The sequence below is a fragment of the Artemia franciscana genome, unplaced genomic scaffold (assembly GCF_032884065.1).
Source record: "Artemia franciscana unplaced genomic scaffold, ASM3288406v1 Scaffold_289, whole genome shotgun sequence".
NCBI classification, from domain to species: domain Eukaryota; kingdom Metazoa; phylum Arthropoda; class Branchiopoda; order Anostraca; family Artemiidae; genus Artemia; species Artemia franciscana.
Genome location: NW_027063627.1, coordinates 1,816,516 through 1,836,099, shown reverse-complemented (window position 1 = coordinate 1,836,099; position 19,584 = coordinate 1,816,516). Strand labels below are relative to the sequence as shown.

The following is a 19,584-nucleotide window of genomic DNA, read 5'->3' as shown; positions in this document are numbered from 1 at the left end:
AAAAATACCTGCAGGCAATCCCACCTTTAAATTCTTCTTAGTATACTATCATTTCGAAAAGACTTCAATTTCTAACTGTTTATTAAGCTAGGCCTATGTCAGAAATCCCCTTCGATGGAAAAAAATTTGGACTGGAATCCCCCCAGCCCCAGTGGAAAGTAGCTCCCAAGGAAAATTGCTGCACGAGGAATTTTAACCGAGGAAATCCCCCCCCCCCTTTCCTCACCCCCAGATTATTCCCTTTTCACGGAAAATTCTCAACGTGGAAAATCCCCTCAAGCATAAAATCCTTCCACCCTAAAAAAATTTTTTTACATGCTTACTAGTAAAAATATTATACGTGAAAAACGAGTAAATTTCGTAACTTACGTCCTTTTCCCCATGACTGTATGGGGATATGTTATCCCCAAAGGCATAGTTATTTGGACCTTTCAACTATGCTGAACCAAATGTTTATCTTAAAATTTTGATCAGATGGCTTTGGGAAAAAGGGGGCGTGGGAGGGGGATAGCTTCCCTCTAATCTTTTCGGTCACTTAAAAAGGGCACTAAAACTTTTGATTTTCAATCAAATAAGCGCTCTGCCAATATTCTAGGATCACTGGTTGGATACGATCATCCCTGAAAAAAAAATCCGTAATCTTTCATCTGGCAAAAAATACAAAATTCTCCATTGGTGTATGTATGAGTTTGAAACTTCTAAAGTAGACTTTTTTGATATACTGAATCTCATGGTGCGATTTTTGTTCGCTTAACGTTTTTTCCCTTTTTAAATATTTCCTTGGGCTCGTAACTTTCGATGGGTAGCATCAAAGTTGATAAACTGTATATATCTTGAATCAGTACAGAAATACAATTCGTTTGATGTATCTATTGTTAGCAAAACTATATTTTCTGGATTTTCCGTTCCTGTTGAGCCGCGTCGCTCCTTACTTACAGTTCGTTACCACGAACAGTTTGATTGCTTTCTATTGACAAGGACCATTCTTTACTTACCATTCATTGAACATTTTGAAAAACAGGTTTTGGTAGGTTATGGGACGGCTCTATTCAGCTGAAGAAATTCAAAGTATACCTTATTGTTGTGTGTTTTTGGACCTATTTCACAAAGATCTAATCCTGGATTTAGAAATATAATATTATAGTGTCTTTGTTTTGTTAAAATTATTCACAGGAAGGATAAAATCACTCAAGGAAGAATAAAAATCTTAGAATCCTACCATGGAGTTTCGGTGCCCTTAAGTCTTGAAAGTAAAAGTAAAATCGCTTAACATTTAACATTTTAAGGCTGTGTAGCATTTGGAAAATAAAACTAAACCGAAAAAAAAAGCAAAAGAGGCTCTGAATAAGAACTGAGATCAAAGAAAGAAAAAAAAATTATAGAACAGTAATTAGAGAAGGATAGCAGGAGATTACTTACACTGACTCAACATATTTGTAAATTGGAACCATTGCCTGATTTGCCTCTTCACATTTTGCAATAAGTTGATACATGTTCTGCAAAAATCATTAAGTACTGCATGACCTTCAATGGATTATGCATATAACGAACAAAATATATAAAATTAGTGCAAAAATATCGTATGTTTTAGTACCATGAAACTAGTGGCAAACTATGGTTAGAAGTTTCCGTTTTTTCTAAATTTCCACATTTACCAAATTTTCTGATGCAATTAAAGCTTATGGTACAGACTATATCTTACCAATTGTAATACCAATTGTGAATTGTGGTAATTTTCTAGGAAAATGGAGCTGAGGTACACTTTTTGTAAGTTTTGAATTTTATTTTGCTATCTTTAATTTATTTATAATTTACCTTTTTTGTAAAGTGGTTTTACGAAGTCTTGTATCATTAAGCTTAAGTTAAATACGTGGCTTATTCATTACGAAATACAGTTTTGTATTTTACAACTTACTAAACGAAAAATATGGTTTGACTTAGGGGAAATTACGGCAGATTTATTTTTTTTTACACCAAAATGTTCGGAAAAATCAGCTTAATAACACAAGAAAATCTCCCTGAATCCCCTTGCACAATTACCCGAGACCCCCTTGAAGAGGAAAATAAGGGGGGAAATCAGAATTTCTATTTCGACGTATTTTGGGCTTAAGTGGTCGTTTTCTATCAAATCAAGCATGACGAATCCAAATTTGACGTCAGAAATCAAGTTTTCCGTACCCCAGTATCAATTTTCACCTTCAAGGAACGGAGAGGGGTAAAGTACGAAGATCATTATTTGTCGGATTGCTCACAACTGTGAATCCTGCCTGAAGGGTTCTAGGGGCTCAATGTATCGAACTATCTTTTCGATGTCCGCCAGATCTCTAACTCTCCTTGAAGATATCGCTTCTGCGTGATTTTTAATAGTCAACTTAAGTATAATACAAAAATGAAACGCTTTACCATATTTTTTATATTAGAAAAAGTAAGCACTTGGGATTTTTTTTAGGATCTGAATTTGCTCAGTGGAGTAAATGGAGTAATGTGGGAATTGGAGAGCAAAGTTTTACATCAATAAGACACTTTTGTACAGAATTTACACTAACCTTAATGTTGGAGTCCATTAAGTCACAAGCTTTGCAGACTGAATCTTTATAAACATCAAGAGATTCGCTCGTGACAGCGGATATCTGAAAAAAAAATCCATCTCATAATTTGTAAAAGTCAAAATATTTTGATGCTGCTGTGATGCAAAAACAGTAGTTAATATAAACTCCAGGATTAATACCACAAAAAAATCCACCTAAGGAGGTAAAATAAAAATCGATCACCGATCTAAGGATATTAGAGCGATTGAATGCTTGGAACTGGTGCTGAAGACTATATTCCACGCACAGTTCTCCTTGGGCAGATATATGAAAGTCGGAGTGCCCCCTTCTGCGGCACTTAGCGGAGAGCAAAGCATCTTCCATGCAAAATAAATTTTCCCTAGCCACTTCTTATAGAAGGGTTTGTCGTAGGAACTTAGGAGGAGGTTAATTTAACTGGAAACTGAGAATTCTAGTGCCCTTATTTTTATAGTTGGAAGTCATTGGATTAAAATAAAATGCAGTGTCTTACAAGAAACTACATCTTTTGGTAGAGCATACATTATCCATAATGATGTAGAAAACTCAGATAAGGCAGGAAGTGCTGGTGCGTCAAATTCTCCACACGCGCGAATAACTACTTTTTTATCATTCATATACAAAATTTATTTAGCACAGTCAAAACATTTAGTTACATTGTACAGTCAGAAACGCAAAACGAAAGGTTGTCGCTTTTTATACATCGAAAGATGTTGGGAAATCGCTAACGCTAAAATATCACAAATCTAGGAGGTGTGCACAAATGCCGTACCCAAGGTACCACAAGTTAAATGCATGCAAGATCCCTTTTTACTATCCTTCTTCCATAATAAAATATCTGGGCACAGATATGACTATAATGTAGAGAGTATGTACGTATACTCCAAGCTTCTATAAATTTACCCTCATTTATATACTTGAGAAAATGTCCCCTCACTTACACTGAAGCTCACAAAAAATGAATCCGGCGCTGGTTTTATTGTAATGCTGGAAGAATCTGTATCTTCTTATACTTTTCCTGTATAGGCAAAAGTTGTCCTTCAGAAACGGCGCTTCCTTATTCAAAGGTCATATATGCCACCCAACTGACAAATATGTACGGTTTTTAGGACTTGTTTTGGAAGAAAATATATTATTTCAACCGCAATTAAACATGTTCAGAGCTTAGGCATTGCGAATTTTGGGAATTGAAAAGAAACACGGATAACTTTTTTACTTTTATGTTCTACGTCTTTTATATTTTCCTGTTCTTTATTCTTCTTTTTCATACTGTTCGTGCGCACGAATGTCTACTTTTCCATTTTAACTGCTGCCTTTAGGAAACCAGAGTGCCTTCTTTGGAAGGTACTCAATAAAGGGCGATGTGCTTTTATTATTTATTTTTGACCCCGTGCCACATTTTATAAGTTCGTCGTAGGAGGCTAGCTAGGAGAAGGCTCATTCGATTAGAAAGTATAAGTTTTAGGGCTCTTTTTAAGAATCAAAAGTGATCGTAGTTACAGCGATAGCTGCAATCCAATAAAAGACGAACGCAGCTTACAGTAACCAAAACATACCCCGAGAACCCCTAAAAATGGCGTCGAATCGAAAACAAAGAACATCGTTATTGCCTGGGCCGAAAACCTTATAGAGGGAACTTACAATCCATTGGCTTGAACAACAAGGAAAGCCAAAGGCTTGAATGACGAAGAAGATTACTTTTTCTGCATATGAAGCCTTTTTTCCATTTTCTCTTTCGCTGCAGCTAGTGGGGCTTAGGAACATAATAGAGATCTGTTTAAGTTCTCATTTTGAATAAATGCTATATCTAGTTTCTGTAAGTAATAAAGAACAATATTTAAAATAAAACAAACTTTTTGACAAAAAAACTGAATTTTCGTAGGCGACATAAGCTAATGCTGCAACCAGGCAGTATTTCATCACGGTCGGCTTCGGTGGTTGTCCACTTTGTAATTGGCTGGTCCTCTTGACAGAGAAAGTAGCTTCAACAGCATTGTTCTAGCTTCATGGGGTTGCAGCGGTAGCTAGCAACCTAGTAAGAGACGATCACGACCCATACTAATAAATAAAACAGCCAACAACTTTTCAAAGTAGTGTTAGATCGAAACACAAAGCATAGTATTAGAACCGCCTGGTCCGAAATCCTTACAAAGGAAACTTACAGTCCCTTGGCTTGAACAACAGAGAAAATCTATTGGCTTGAAAAACTTCAAAAGTGGCCAAAACCACGATATTCTGCATCTAAGGCATCTTTTTTTCCGATTTTGTCTCTGCAGCTAGCGGGGCATTAGACATCATAGTGAGCTGCATCGAAGGCATATTTTTTCCGATTTTTTCTCCGCAGCTAGCGGGGTACTGGGCATCCTAGAGAGCTTTTTAATTGCCCATTTTAAAGAAAATTGCTACATCTATTGCCTTTTGTAATTGAAAAAAAGTGTTTAAAATAAAAATCAATTTTTACGGAAAACTGCATTTGGGATAACACTTGAGCAACAAATGTTATAAGCATCATGTTGAATTCGAAAATCAAAATAGGATTTTCAGCATTATAAAAAGCATGTAGATATAGTTGTATAAAGTCCAGCCATTTGTTTTAGGGATATAACAGAAAAATCTGATTTATCAATTTTCTTGAAGCTAGAATAATTCCTGAAAATTTTATTTATAATGAAGAACGAACTCTGGCCCATAGTAACCGAATTATTATAATAAATCATAATGTGTATGATGGTGCATCACACTTATCGTTTGACAAGATAATATAACACAAGTATCTTCTGAAAAGTTGCTTCTCTGGGGTAGGTATACGTACATACTATCTACATTATACCCAGATCAGTGCCAAAGTTTTTGTTATGGAAGACGGGCTACCAAAAAAGGCTACCAGAACTTTTAATATACGCAGTTGCTCGTTTAAAGAGAGTAGATTACAGATTTGTTCTTTGCTAGATCGTAACTATTTCTGGAAGCATGATTTCCATGAAAACTCAACAGTTTTCAGAAGTTTACAATAGATAAAAACAGAATAGTTTTATCAATAAAATATCAACTGTTTATTTTCTTTCCCTACAAAATTTCGTAATGTAAGACCACCAGAAATGCTGGTCGTTGTTAACTGTTTACCATGATCAACCTAAAAAGCAAACAGCTTTTTTACTTGGGAGATTTAATTTTTCTTATCTCAGGAACCATTATTATTATGAATTATCAAAATTGTTCGGTTGCTCTAAACAGACATTCGAAACATAAAAACATATATTTTGATGGAAATACAATCAAAATAAAATAACTTCAGATAATTGTTTCTACAGGGTGATTTGAACTTCAATTCTGTTGCTCCAGAGAAAAGTACACTACTTCTGAGTTTTATTTATTTGCTTTTCTTTTGTTCTTTTGTTCTCTATTTTGTTATGTCGTTTTTTGTCTATTTCTTTAAATGATTTAACTTCTTTAAATATTTCTTTAAATGATTTGTCTTTTCTCATTTTGTCTTTTTCTTCCTTTTCTTTTTCTTTCCCGCTGATAAAGCCTTCCAGATGTGGAGTCGAAATATTCGGAATTTGTTTTTATTGATGAATGTTTTGTTGCTGTTTTTGTTTTTAAGAGTTTTTAGTATGTTTGTCACTGCTTGATTTAAAATAAACCTATTTTTCTCTCTTAAACTATCATAAATTATCGTTACCTAATAGTACAATAATAAGCATAAGGTTATTTACTGATAGCTAAACGCAAGCAACTCCTTGAAATCTGATAAAAACAAAAAAAGGTCAGGTTATTGTATGCATAAAAACTATTTTAACAGTATTCTATTACAGAATTATCGGCTTCTTTGTTTTCCCATCACATAGAACGCATGACCATAGAAAGTTGCAATCTGGTTTTACTTTATTGACAGAAAATGATAAGAGTCTAAGTTTTATAGTGAATGCCATACCTTGTTGAAATCTTATCATACAAAGGTGTTCCAATCGAAATGACTGGAGGTCCCTGAGTGGACCCACACAACGCAACCACCCGTACTCACCCTGGTTCTTCATCCCATAATCTATTTTCTAATTTGGGATTATTCAAAAATTGTCGAGAAAATAGTCATTAAGAATCAAATGTTAACCATTAACCAGTAAGATAAAGGTCATAATGTAGAATATTCCTAGTAAATATTTCAGAAGTAAATATCTACATAAATTGATTAATCAAGATTAAAGAACATAATAGTAACGAATTTGAGGTTACTATTGAAGTGTAGGTGTCCAAGTTCAAAACATATTTCCTTGCTGAAATCTGTACGGTGCAAGTAGGTTCAATTTGTATGATCAGAGGGACAAAAGTGGGGCCTTTGGGTGCCACTTAGGTCATGGCTTAAAAATTATTACTAAGGCTAACACATGGAATAAACAGGTTATTCGTGAAAAATCCTCATATGATAAAAAGTTATCGACATTTTATCATACAAGCACACATATAAATTCATAGATTCAGTTCCCGACAATGTTTTTACACAAGAAATAAGAAAAGAACTAAGAATTTTTCAAGCTAAAAGGCTCATCACTTGATAGATGCATAACATATTTTTATCCAAAATGTTGCAATGCTCCTAAATTTGATGATCTGTCAAAAATCCAAAAGGATGGCATCTCTCTACTTCCCATAGTGCCTTCTTATCTGCCAGACTGAGGAAATGGTAGTCCACAATTTTTCGTCCCCTTGTGTCCACGCAAAATTTGTACATTAAAAACTCAGTTCACCTTGTTAGAAAATTAAAATACATGATATAAAAAGACACGATTTTCGTGTCCAAAAGACCATCTCTATGTATATTTCCCGCGATATCAGGAAATGTGAAGTTGCCCTTACAGGAAAACTAGAATACAACGGAGATAAAATGACCACAAATGACTATCAACCTTATATATAAAAACCATTATGCATCTTGCTCACCTTTGCAAATGATATTTCGTTATAATCTACCACTAATAATAACTTGCTGCAGAACCAAACCACATGAGACAAACAGCTATGCACACTCCTTCACCGCCCCAACCTATTCGAAGCTTTAAACTCTACCCCTCCCAAAGGTGTTCAATTGTGTTCCAGCAGCAACAATTTCGTCTTGTCGTTACTTCCCTAGTCAGCCGATATCAGCTTTTAGCTAGAAAAAGCTAATGTTCGAATCACCATGGTTCATATGGAACGTCTAGAACCCGGTTCGGATTGATACATGTGACATTATATTTTGGAAAGCTGCGTCAACTCACATAAGTTCATGTTTTAAAAAATTACTATGACCTTATGAACTTTTCACGGGGATGGCCCATTTCTTTGAACCAAGACTAAGCTTCCCTGATTGAATGGTACACATTTTAAGTGATATCACTAAGCTTCTTTTTTTTTAACAGTTGCATCATCTATCACACACAGGAAAAAGCGCCGTATATAATAAAAAACAAACCCAAAAGGACTCATGTTAAGACTAATCAAGATGATATTCACCATTCCTGAATCACCTGCGAGAGCCAATTTTTCCTCGCTAACCAGTTTTTATTAAAACAAGTTTTTTTTAATTTTGGCTACTATGGGCCGTCGTTTGTTTTTTACTTGCAAGTGCTGCTGCAACTATGGTTATTTTCAGAGCACATTTCTAAATTTTGGTTACTGTCGGCAGTAGTTTGTTTTTTACTAGGTGTAAGCTAATTCTACAACCATGACCGCAGCTACAGCTACAGTGATGATGATGATTCAAGTGAGTCTTTTCTTTGAAATAAAATACGTAAGAAGGTATCTGCATGAGTTACCGAAAGCTAACCAGCAAATAAAAATGCACAAAACCCATTTTTTCAACCCTGAACAGTTCGTTAAGATAAGCTGATCTATTCTACGTTTTGTCCTTAAACGCGCAATACAAAATGCAATTTCAAACCGTTATTTAAAAAGAAATTATTTCCATGCATTTCAGACGAGTGTCTTGTGGATTTGTAAATACAGGCTTGGATTTATGCAGAAAGTTGATTAAGTCGTAAATTAAATGTGCAATAGAAGATTTAGAAAAAAAAGCAAAAACACTTCCTTCTTATAGCTCTTTAAATCAAAATAATAATGCGGCAAAATACAAGTATATTTTTTCGCAGTAAATATCGTTTTACTGTAGAACGAATGATGTTGTTGACTTTTGTCATTACATTGAATTTCATGCTAGAAAGAATTTTCTTAAACAATGTCTTAACACCACTTAATTTTGATCATTCATAGCCTAGAGCTTAGTAAAAGCATTGATTTTAAGTCTGATAAGCTAAGTGGGCCTACCGGAGGAAACAAAACTGTAAAGTTCAATTGGCATCAGCGAAAAAACCAACAAATCAAAGCGAAACAATTACTTTAAATTTGACAACCAAATATTGAGATTAACTTTCAAGCCACAAGAACTTAAATTCAAAGTAGGAAAAAGAAACAATTTCAAGTTTATAAAAATTTCTGAAAGTGAAGCAGGAAAATGTACATTTGCTGTAGATCCTGAATTTCTTAAACATACCGAGACAGCAAGAAGAGCTCATTTATATCGGAAGGATACATAAATCGGGAAAGTTGAAATACGTTTGTCACCTTCTTCACCGCGACAAGGTTCTTAAAATTACAGCCAACAGAAGAGGCACGACCCATCGTGACCATTTGACAAGCGGGCTGTTTTCACCAATTTTAAAGAGGGCCAATGACTTCTGTTTTTATAATATGCCTGCAGTCGCTAGTTTATAATACGTCCCTTCTTTCATTTTAAGTTTGTAAGGAGTCTCAGTAATTAGGTAAGAAAATATAAACAAACTGTCAAAGAGCGTTGTTGTCATCCATAAGAACTCCTAAGTCGGTTTTTACGACAGCCTATACCCCTTCAGAACAAGCAGCTTGGATATAATGAGTTCGACTAGCTAACTCTTCTGTTTACGAACTAAATACAAGAAACCAATTTATGAGTTATAATCTTAAAATGGTTTTGACAGATACATTTGTTTACACTATTGACTCGTCGAGCCATACGTGCCAGTATAAACCTCTGACAGGTCTCCTTCTTTCTACTACCATGGAAATGTAAAAAAATTTCGGCTTCTTTACTTTATCATTTTAATACTCCTGGTTTATTTAAGGAATAGTGCTGGAACATAGCAGAAAGCTGTTTGAGGGTTCATTAAAAAAATAAATAAGTAAATAAACAAAATTGCTACATCTACATGCTTTTATAATTAAATTTTTTTTTTTCATTTTTTCCACAAGAAACTGCATCTTCGCATAGACGTCACAATCGTAACTTACAACCATAAATGACATTAAAAGTAAAAAAGATATGATGACGTTAGTTATAAAGACTTCATCTATATATGAAGAAGCGGATATGTTGTTTTGTATCAGAAAAAGCACCTCTGCCCTTTTGCCAGCTGCAACCTAGTAAAGAGCGAACCATTGCCAATTGTAACCAAAGATTAAAAATGTGTTGAAAAAACTTGCTGGTGAAAAAAAAATGGCATTTGTTACTGATTCAGTAATGGTAACCATTATCTAAATTAGTCCTAATAGTAAAATCCTATTTTGAAAATTATATAATAGTGATTTCAAAAATAGCCTGAAGGTCCTCGAAAACGGCGTCAGATCAAAACGAACAGTAGACCATCGGAATATTATTGCTGACATACTGTACAGAAAACTTACAACCCCTGGCTTGAACAACATGCAAAATCACCTTCACAAGAATACATATCTCATGGATCTTTTGACAAGAGATGATACAACACATGAATATCTAGAAAATTGCTTTTCTGGGGTGTAATGTTATATTTGAGTGATTCTGCTGCATGATTCCCTTTGGTTTGTTCTTTCAGACATTTTCGTTGTAAGACCACACGGGCTATAGATGACATTTGTTTGAAAAATAATTCTCAAATAGCTCTCTTTGATATTCCAGTTCTAGACAGGGGACTGTAAGTTTCCTCTATTGAGTTTTCGACCATGGTGATTCTTAAGACGTAATTTTTTTTTCAGTGCGATTTGATTTCAAGATAGCTAGTTTTGGGTTACTATTGGCCGAGATTCATCCTTTACTAGATTGCAGCTGGCGTTGCAATAACGATTTAATATATTGTGTTTTGGTACATTATTTATGGTTGTAATTTACGAAATTCATAAACTGGTTTTCCCAAAAACATTTTACTATCAAGACTAACCGAACTATAAGTTACTTTTCTTAAATCAGGACAAGTGGCAAACTTTCCCAGTAGCCAGTTATTTAAACTTTTTTTAGGCTTTGGTTACTATGGGCCGTGGTTCGATCTTTGTTAGAGATAAAGTGAAAAAAACAAGATTCTTTGTAACAAAAGTAAAAAGAGACCTATGTCTTGAAGCAGAGAAAATAAACCACCAGGAATTATAATGAACAAAAAACTAAAAGCTAAAAGAAACAGATGTTAGACTAATAAAAAATTAAACCAAGAATGAGCTTATAATTTACCAAAAATAAAACTGATATTATTTGTGCTTTACCGAAAGCAATATATATTTTAAGTGATTTCAAAGCGAAAGCAAAATAATAAATGAGTGGATTTTTTGTTAAATAGAATCTCAAGGCCGCATCCAGAATTAAGAGTTTATAGGTCTCCATCTCAACCCCTCTCGCTCAAAGGTTATATTCTACTCGTAAAAAGGCTACAAAAAGGCGAACAAACAAATTTTGATGCGTTTTGTAAAGTGTTTTGTAACCCACCTCAAACAAGTATAATACATACCATCTAGAGCAATGGGTGTTACCGGGCTTCAGCCCCCCTTCTTTGCCAAAGGTTCAATTCTGCTCGTGGAAAAGCTACAAAAATGCGTATAAACAAATTTTGACACGTTTCGTAAAGTTTACTTTGTACCCTACCCCCAAACAAATCATACCCCTTCCCCCCAAAAATGCTAGATATGGCCCTATAAAAATAAACTGTTCAAAATACATATTGTTTTCAACGAAATACAGTTTAGAATTTGCAAAACGATAGAAACGCGAAAGTAGCACTGTTTTTTTTTGTGAGCACTGATAAGTCCTAGGACCACATTAATTCCGAGACCTTTCGTTAATCTAGTTATTTCTCAATGTTATAATGATAACAGACAAATCACTTAAATTATATATTGCTTTCAGTAATTGCTTTCAGACTTCCCAGTTCAACTAAGCTAGGACTAAGCTATATCAACTAATTCCTGTTCATTTTGAGTTTGAGTTGAATATCAGTTTTATTTTTGGTGCGTTATAAATTCAGTAATGGTTTGTTTTTTATTCAGTCTCATATTTGTTTCTTTTAACTTTAATATTTGTTTTCATGGCACTTGATATTTACCAAGTTCTAGTCAAGTTCGACTGCAATTTCTGTCTGTCGGTCGGTCTATCTGTCTGTCGGTCGGGCCCAGTTTTAGTTTGGGCACTTCCAGATAAGCCAGGACGATGAAATTTGGCAGACGTATCAGGGACCAGAACAAATCAAATTAGAAATAGTCGTTTCCCCAATTACAGGAGGAGTCGGGGTGGGGGCTTAATTCGGAAAAATTAGACAAAATGAGGTATTTTTAATTTACGAACGGGTTATCAGATCTTAATGAAATTTAATATTTAGAAGGACCTCATGTCTCAGAGCTCTTATTTTAAATCCTGACCGGATCCGATGACACTGGGGGAGTTGGAGGGGAAAAGGGAAATCTAGGAAAACGCTTAGAGTGTAGAGATCGGGATGAAACTTGGTGGGAAGAATAAACACATGTCCTAGATACGTTATTGACATAACCGAACCGAATAAACTCTCTTTGGGGGAGTTGGGGTGGGCAGTTATTTTGAAAAATTTTAAAAATGAGGTATGTTTAACTTACGGACGGGTGATCGGATATTAATTAAATTCGATATTTAGAAGGACCTCATGGCTCAGAGCTCTCCTTTTAAATCCCGACCGGATCCGGTGACATTGTGGGAGTTGAAGGGGGAAACTCAGTCATTTCCGAGTTACATCCTTTTGACAACCCGTATATACATTACGTATTTTAATTCAGTTCAACACTCCCTCAATATTCCCTGAAAGGTTTAGCTGAATGCCCTTCGTCTTTCTGGACATTAAAGGTCAAACCTTTCATAATAGCAAATACTATATGTAAACAAGGGGCGAATTGCACAGCTTATAACAGTCCTACTCCCGAGGGCTGTGTGTGGATAGCCCAAAAGACGTAGTTACTGGGATTTTCAAAGATGCTGAACAAAATGGCAATCTCAAAGTTTTGACTGGATGTGTCTGGGGAATTGATAGGTGTGGGGGAGGGGAAAGTTAGTTGCCCTCCAATCACTTTTGAGTTTTAAAAGGGCAATTGAAAAAGAACTTTAACTTTCGATTTCCAATCGACAGAGCCCTTTCCTAGGTATATACGATCAACCCCTCTACAAAAAACTCTCCGATATGTTAACAATGAACAACTTACATAAGTTAAAACCCTTGCCCAATGAGACGAGGGAAGGTTTTCTTAACCCCTGAGTTATAATTATTTGACTTTTGGGCCATTTTGAACAAGATGGCTACTTTACAATTTTGATCTGATACATTTGGGGGAAAGGAGCGTGAGGGAGGGGGCTGGTTTTCAATTAACTGACCCCCTCCAAAGTTTACCAGCCATTATTTCCATAAAGACCTTATATATAACCCTTGCCCCTAGTGCTTGGTGGGGATTATTAATCCCATAGGAACCATAGTTATTTAACCTTGGGATTATTTTTGACAGAATGGCTATCTCAAAAGTTTTATCGGAAGCAATTCTGGAAAAAAGGGTAAAATGGGGGAGGAGGCTGGTCTCAATGGTGTTACAGAGTTCTGCTAGTAGTGGAGAAAAAAGAAATAAGAGGACATATCAATGCTTCCAATGCAAAAACTGATTCCCCTTGTTGTTCAAGCCAGGAGAGTGTAAGTTTCCTTAAAAGAGTTTTCGGCCATGACAATACCAATGGTGTACTTCTTATTTCGATCTGATTTGATATCTAAATCGGTAGTTTCGGGTTAATCTTAGCCGAAGCTCGTCCTTTACTAGGCTGCAGCTTCCGCTGCAGCCACAATTTTAGAGACCCGGGAACATTCAGACATAGAATTTCCGATGAAAAAAAAAGAAATCATACCACATAAAAATATTTTACCTGGTGCAAGGTTGTTCCAAGCTGTTCCATTAAGCTGTCTACAGCAGAGGCGACCCTTCGAGCATCACCTTCAATCTTATTTAAAAACTCAACGGTTTGAGACATACTTGTTTCCATAACTCGTGGAGACGGTCTTAAAAAAGCTTGATGGGCTGAAAAAAACTAAAGATTTTGAAACTAGAATTTAGCTACAAGACAGTCATATTTAATTTGTAATATATATCTTCTATCTAAATAAAAATGTACTGTCCGTCTGTCCGTTACACTATCTTCTATAAAAAAAGGAAAAAAAACTAAAAAATAAAGAATAAAAATAAAAAAGAACAAAAAATAAAAAAAATAAAAAAGGAAAAAACAAAAAAAAAACTAAAAAGAAAAAAAACAAAAAACTAAATAAACCAAAAACTAAAAAAGAAGAAAAAAACTAAAAAAGAAAAAAGTAAAACAGTTCAAAATAGGGATGATACCTTTTTATTGACAGTGAAATATAAAATTATTTAACTGGATATTTCGAACACATATACAGTGTTCATAAAAGACATTTCATGTCTTTTAGTTTTACTGCTGATGATGAACACTGTATATGTATTCGAAATATCCAGTTAAATAATTTTATATTTCACTGTCAATAAAAAGGTATCATCCCCTATTTTGAACTGTTTTACTTTCGTCATGGAAAGGCAGTGTGGTCTTCGAAGTTATCTAAAAAAGAAAAAAAAAGAAAAAACTAAAAAAAAAGAAAAACTCAAAAAGAAAAAAAAAGAAAAAAAGGAAAACCAAAAAAATAACAAATAAAAAACAAAAAAAAAGAAAAAACTAAAAAAAGAGAAAAACTAAAAAAAAGAAAAACTAAACAGAATGCAGTTGTTTGCGAAAACGTAATTCTACCGTTATCTTTTACCGGATTTACACGCTACTTTACTGCACATTTTGGAGACGCCTTGGCTATCGTTCGGCGCCTTGGACCCCCAGATGTCTTTATAACTGTGACTTACCATCCTGATTGGCCTGAAATTAAAGAAGCAGCAAAGATCAAACTTGATGATAATAAGTTTATCATAGAACAGTCCACTCAAGATCATCCCGATCTCGTTACTCAAATTGCGAAACTGAAATTTGACCATATAATCAGCGATATTGAAAAGGAACAGATGGAAAGGTGGCAGAATATATGTACAAAATTAAATTTCAAAAACGTGGACTACCACATATGCATTGCTATTGATCATGAGTCCTGAGGATCGAATCTATAATCCAGTCCAAATTGATGAGCGTATTTCGGCTGAAATTTTAAATTCCGACGATATTTTATTAAGAGAATTAGTCTAAAAGTAGATGATGTATAATTCGTGATGGAATTTAAATCTAAATGCAAGTTTTATGATCCATAAAAATGGGAAATTCCAGTGCCGCTTCGGTTTTCCAAACCAATAGAATTCAGTCAAATTTCTAGCGGATGAAATAAAAACATTGGACGAAATGAACCAAGGAGAATTCTCACACGACCATGCTGTTTATCAAAAAAACACCAATAATCATCAAACTAATCGTAATAATCGTCACTTGCCACATCTAATCCTCATATGCTAAAAAAAATTTCAATGTCATATAATTGTCGAATATGTTGGAAGTACAGGTCAGATAAAGTATTTACATAAATATATCTATAAAGAAAATGATTTTGCTTCAATAGAGAATGCCAAAAGTCAACGGTGCCTGGTTTACAGTGAAGTAGAAACCTATGGGGAAGGAATATGCATTATACAAACTGAAGCATGCTGATGACTTTTTAGATAATATCCAAAAAGAGTCAGGTCGTTCAACATTTAAATGTTCTTTTGCCAGAACATTACCTATTGCAAATATCAGCCAAACCCAAGTCGATTAGGTAGATATTGGACAACCAGGCTCAATGTTGGGATCGTATTTTCGACACAATTAGGCGTTAGATCAAAAGAAAAACCAAAATCTCTCTATTATTGAAAAATGCCTGAAAATTCTTAAATAGCCTTAGTGCTTTTGAAAGTCTGGACCCACATACTACTACTACTACTACTACTAATAACTCACTGCAGCACCAAGCCGCCTGAGGCCAACACAGCTATGCACGCTCCTCCTCCAACCTAATCTATTTAAAGCCTCCCTCTTTACACCCTCCCAGGAAGTTCCCATTTCCTTTAAATCTTTAGTTATGACATCCTCCCAACCCAGACAAGGACGACCTGCTTTCCGTGTAGCCCCAGACGGTTGGCCAAAAAGGACAATCTTCAATAATCTGTCATCCTTCATCCGTAGAACGTGGCCTAGCCATCTCAACCTTTCTTTCATTATAGCCCCAGAAAGCGGGATTGAACCACACTTTTCGAACAACCTACTGTTTGAAATACGGTCAGTCAGCCGGGTACCCAGAACAATCCGTAGGCAATTTCTCTGGAAAACATCTAGTAAATTTTCATCTGCTTTTCGGGGTGCCCATGCTTCAGAGCCATATTTGACCACTGTCATCACTGTAGCTTCCAATATTCTAATCTTGGTTTGTAGGCTTATCTTTCTATTCTTCCTAACTTTTTTTAACTGTGAAAAAACACGCTGAGCTTTAGCTATTCTACTTTTAACATCTTCACTGCTCCCACCATCTTTACTAATAATACTACCAAGGTAACTGAAGCTCCCAACCTGATCAATCTTTTCGTTACCTAATGTCACCTGTTCATCTTCACTTATCCCTAGCCTTAATGACTTAGTCTTCTTAACATTAATTTTCAAGCCTATTTTAGCACCCTGAACTCGTAAAACCTCTAAAAATTCATTCATTTTGCTCACACTTTCATCTAATATGCTTAAATCATCAGCATAAGCTAAGTCCAGGAGCGTTCTTCCTCCCCATTTGATTTCATGGTCTCCAATTGCCTTTCCTGTGCTCCTTAACACGAAGTCCATCAAAATGATCCATATAAAGGGGGATAGAACACAACCCTGCTTAACTCCTGATTTAATACAAAACCAGTTGCTAACCTCATTTCCTACCTTAACCGCAGCAGTATTATTCTCGTACATAGCGCAAATCACTTTAATGTATATTTCTGGTATACCATATAACGATAAGACCTTTGTTAACGCTGTTCTATCAACAGAATCGAAAGCTTGCTCATAATCGATAAAACTAAGGACCAAAGGTGTTTGACAACGAAGGGACTTCTCAATTATTAACCTAAGAGTGAAAACATGGTCGAAACATCCTCTACCTTTTCTAAAACCGCATTGTTCCTCCCTTAAAACTTTGTCTACAGCATGTCTCAGTCTAAAAATTATCATATTACTCAGTAATTTGCTACCTACAGAGACCAGACTAATGCCTCGATAATTACGACACTCACTCTTGTCACCTTTCTTATACAGTGGTTTAATTAAGGTTTTCCTAAAATCACTGGGTACTTCCCCTTTTTCAAAAATCATGTTCATAATCTTCAGTAGCTTATTCCTAACCTCAGAGCCACCGTATTTAAGGAACTCATTAATCATACTATCAGCACCTGGGGCCTTATTATTTTTTAATCCTTCTAGTACTGTCGCTAATTCTTACTCACTAAACAAATCTTCCTTCACATCCAAGGTATCACAAACATTTTCATTTTCATCTATATCTTTTCCTGCAACTGTATCTGGGTTTAGCACATGCTCAAAATGTTCCACCAATCTTTCTTTTACTTTTTCCTTATCACTAATTGTGGCCCCATTTCTATCTTTAACTGGGACTAGTCCGGATTGGCTACTCCCTTTCAATTTATTAACATGCCAGTATAATATTTTACTATTATACCGTCTAGCCGCATCTTCCAGATCCTAAGCAATTTTATCCATCGCCTCCATTTCACATCTCCTTAGTTCATATTTTAATGCTTTCTCCACTTTCTTTACATTCCTTTTGTTTTCATACGACCTATCACTCAGATAATTCTTATACAAACCCCTTCTACTCTCTATTAAACCTAAAGCCTTTTCACTAATATTCCTAGTTGCTGTCTTAGCACTCTTCCCTAGGACACCATCAGCAACTTCACAAATTGTTTTTCTGAAATTATTCCATCCATCTTCCACATTGTCAAATTTTAAACCCTCAAGTTTAGTACTCAACTGTTCCTGGAATATTTTTCTCAAATTTTCATCCTTAAGTCTACCAACATCATAACTTTCCGGGAGGGAGTTACCCATCCGAAATTTCAGCTTTAAATTAACCTTAGACACTACTAGATGGCGATCTTTACTTTTAACATCAATAACGGCACTCCTATACACCCTAGTATCTTGTATTGATCCTGCTAGTCTTCTGTTTACAATAACATAATCAATAAGGTTTGCTGTCTTACCATCACGTGAATACCATGTCAACTTATGGGCCATTTTGTGACCAAACACCGTATTGGTTATAACTAGGTTGTTATACCTACAAAATTGCAAAAGCCTATAGCCATTACTGTTTTCTTTTCCTACACCAAATTTACCTAGGCTAGGATACCATCTATCCCTATTTCTAGCAACCTGGGCATTAAAATCTCCTAGCAAAAACACCATATTTCTACCTGGTACCCTGTCTATTTGCTCCTGTAACTGTAAGCAAAATTCATCTGAGTCACTAGTATCTCCATCAGTTGGTTCAATGGGGGCATATACTACTATAACTGATACCCTAAACTTTTTAGTCATAAAATGAGCAATTAGTATTCTATTATTAATACCTTCCCAGCCTAAACAAGACTTAGCAGCTTCCTTATTCATCATGAGCCCTACTCCCTGTCTATGTACCCCATCCTTCCTGCCTGAGTAAACAAATTCTATGTCACCTAATTTCATGCTTCCTACCCCTGGGATATGAGTTTCTGAAACTCCTAATAAATCCAGTTCAAACCGTCAGAATTCGTCAGTTAAAATGTCGATGCGATAGTCATTTTTTAACGTCGTAATATTCCATGTTCCAATTTTCATGTTCTTTAAATCTTTGAAATTATTTTGGACCCACATAGTATCGTCTAATTAGGTTTATACCTCCTCCAGTTTTCCTGAAAAAGAAAACTTTATACTATTACCAAAACAATGTATCTATGCTATGTATGTTCGGATTTTTTTTTATTATTTAAAGATTTTTTTTTGGTTTTTAAATATTAAAGCCGTTTTCTCTATATTTTCATTTTTTTAAACCCTGTAAATGGAAAGGCAATGTGGTCTAGGAAATTATCTTATATAGAGTGAGTTTTCATTTTGTTCAACATCCCCATAAGCATTCACACAAATTTTCAACTTCCTACCCTTAGCCTTTGTAGTAAAAGTCGTAGCAATAAAAACAATAGTAGCAGAAGTAGGAGCAGCCGTAGTAGTAATAGCATGTACAGAATGCCTTTTGATTGTTCAACGTTCCCCTAAAAAAACCCTGAAAGTTTCAACTTAAAGTTCTACCCTATTCCTGAGAAATTACTTATACATCCTTTGGCAGCTTGAATACACAAAGTGTGATTTGATTCAATTCCACACCCGCCTATAAGTTCCCCGAAAATTTCACCTTAATATCCTTAGCCTCAGTAGAAGTTTTAGTCGTAGCAAATAGCATATTTTGGTTTGTTTCCACTGTCCCCTCAAAATTTTCTCATATTTTCCCTTCAATATCTTCAGCCTTGGTAGTACTCGCTACAGAATTAGTAGTTGCAGTAGTATAGTGGTAGTAGCCTGAAAATATTACCTTTTGGTCAAAAGATCATTTATCTCGTCGTTCCTGAAGGTTCTAAATCAATACTCTCAGTCATTCCTGAGTAGCGCCCTTTTGACAACAAGCACACACATAAAGTGTTT

At 35.2% G+C, this 19,584-nt stretch overlaps 1 protein-coding gene across 1 annotated transcript in view; it reads right to left on the bottom strand.

Annotated features, from left to right (window-relative positions):
• LOC136043044 (BLOC-1-related complex subunit 6-like) overlaps positions 1 to 19,584 on the bottom strand; it is a 39,212-nt gene that overhangs the window by 809 nt on the left and 18,819 nt on the right. The window contains exons 3-5 of the mRNA XM_065727951.1: positions 13,744 to 13,895; positions 2,547 to 2,630; positions 1,420 to 1,496 (exon numbers count right to left, since the gene is read on the bottom strand). Of these exons, the coding sequence (XP_065584023.1) occupies positions 1,420 to 1,496; positions 2,547 to 2,630; positions 13,744 to 13,895 (313 nt within the window). The remainder of the gene's footprint in view (positions 1 to 1,419; positions 1,497 to 2,546; positions 2,631 to 13,743; positions 13,896 to 19,584) is intronic.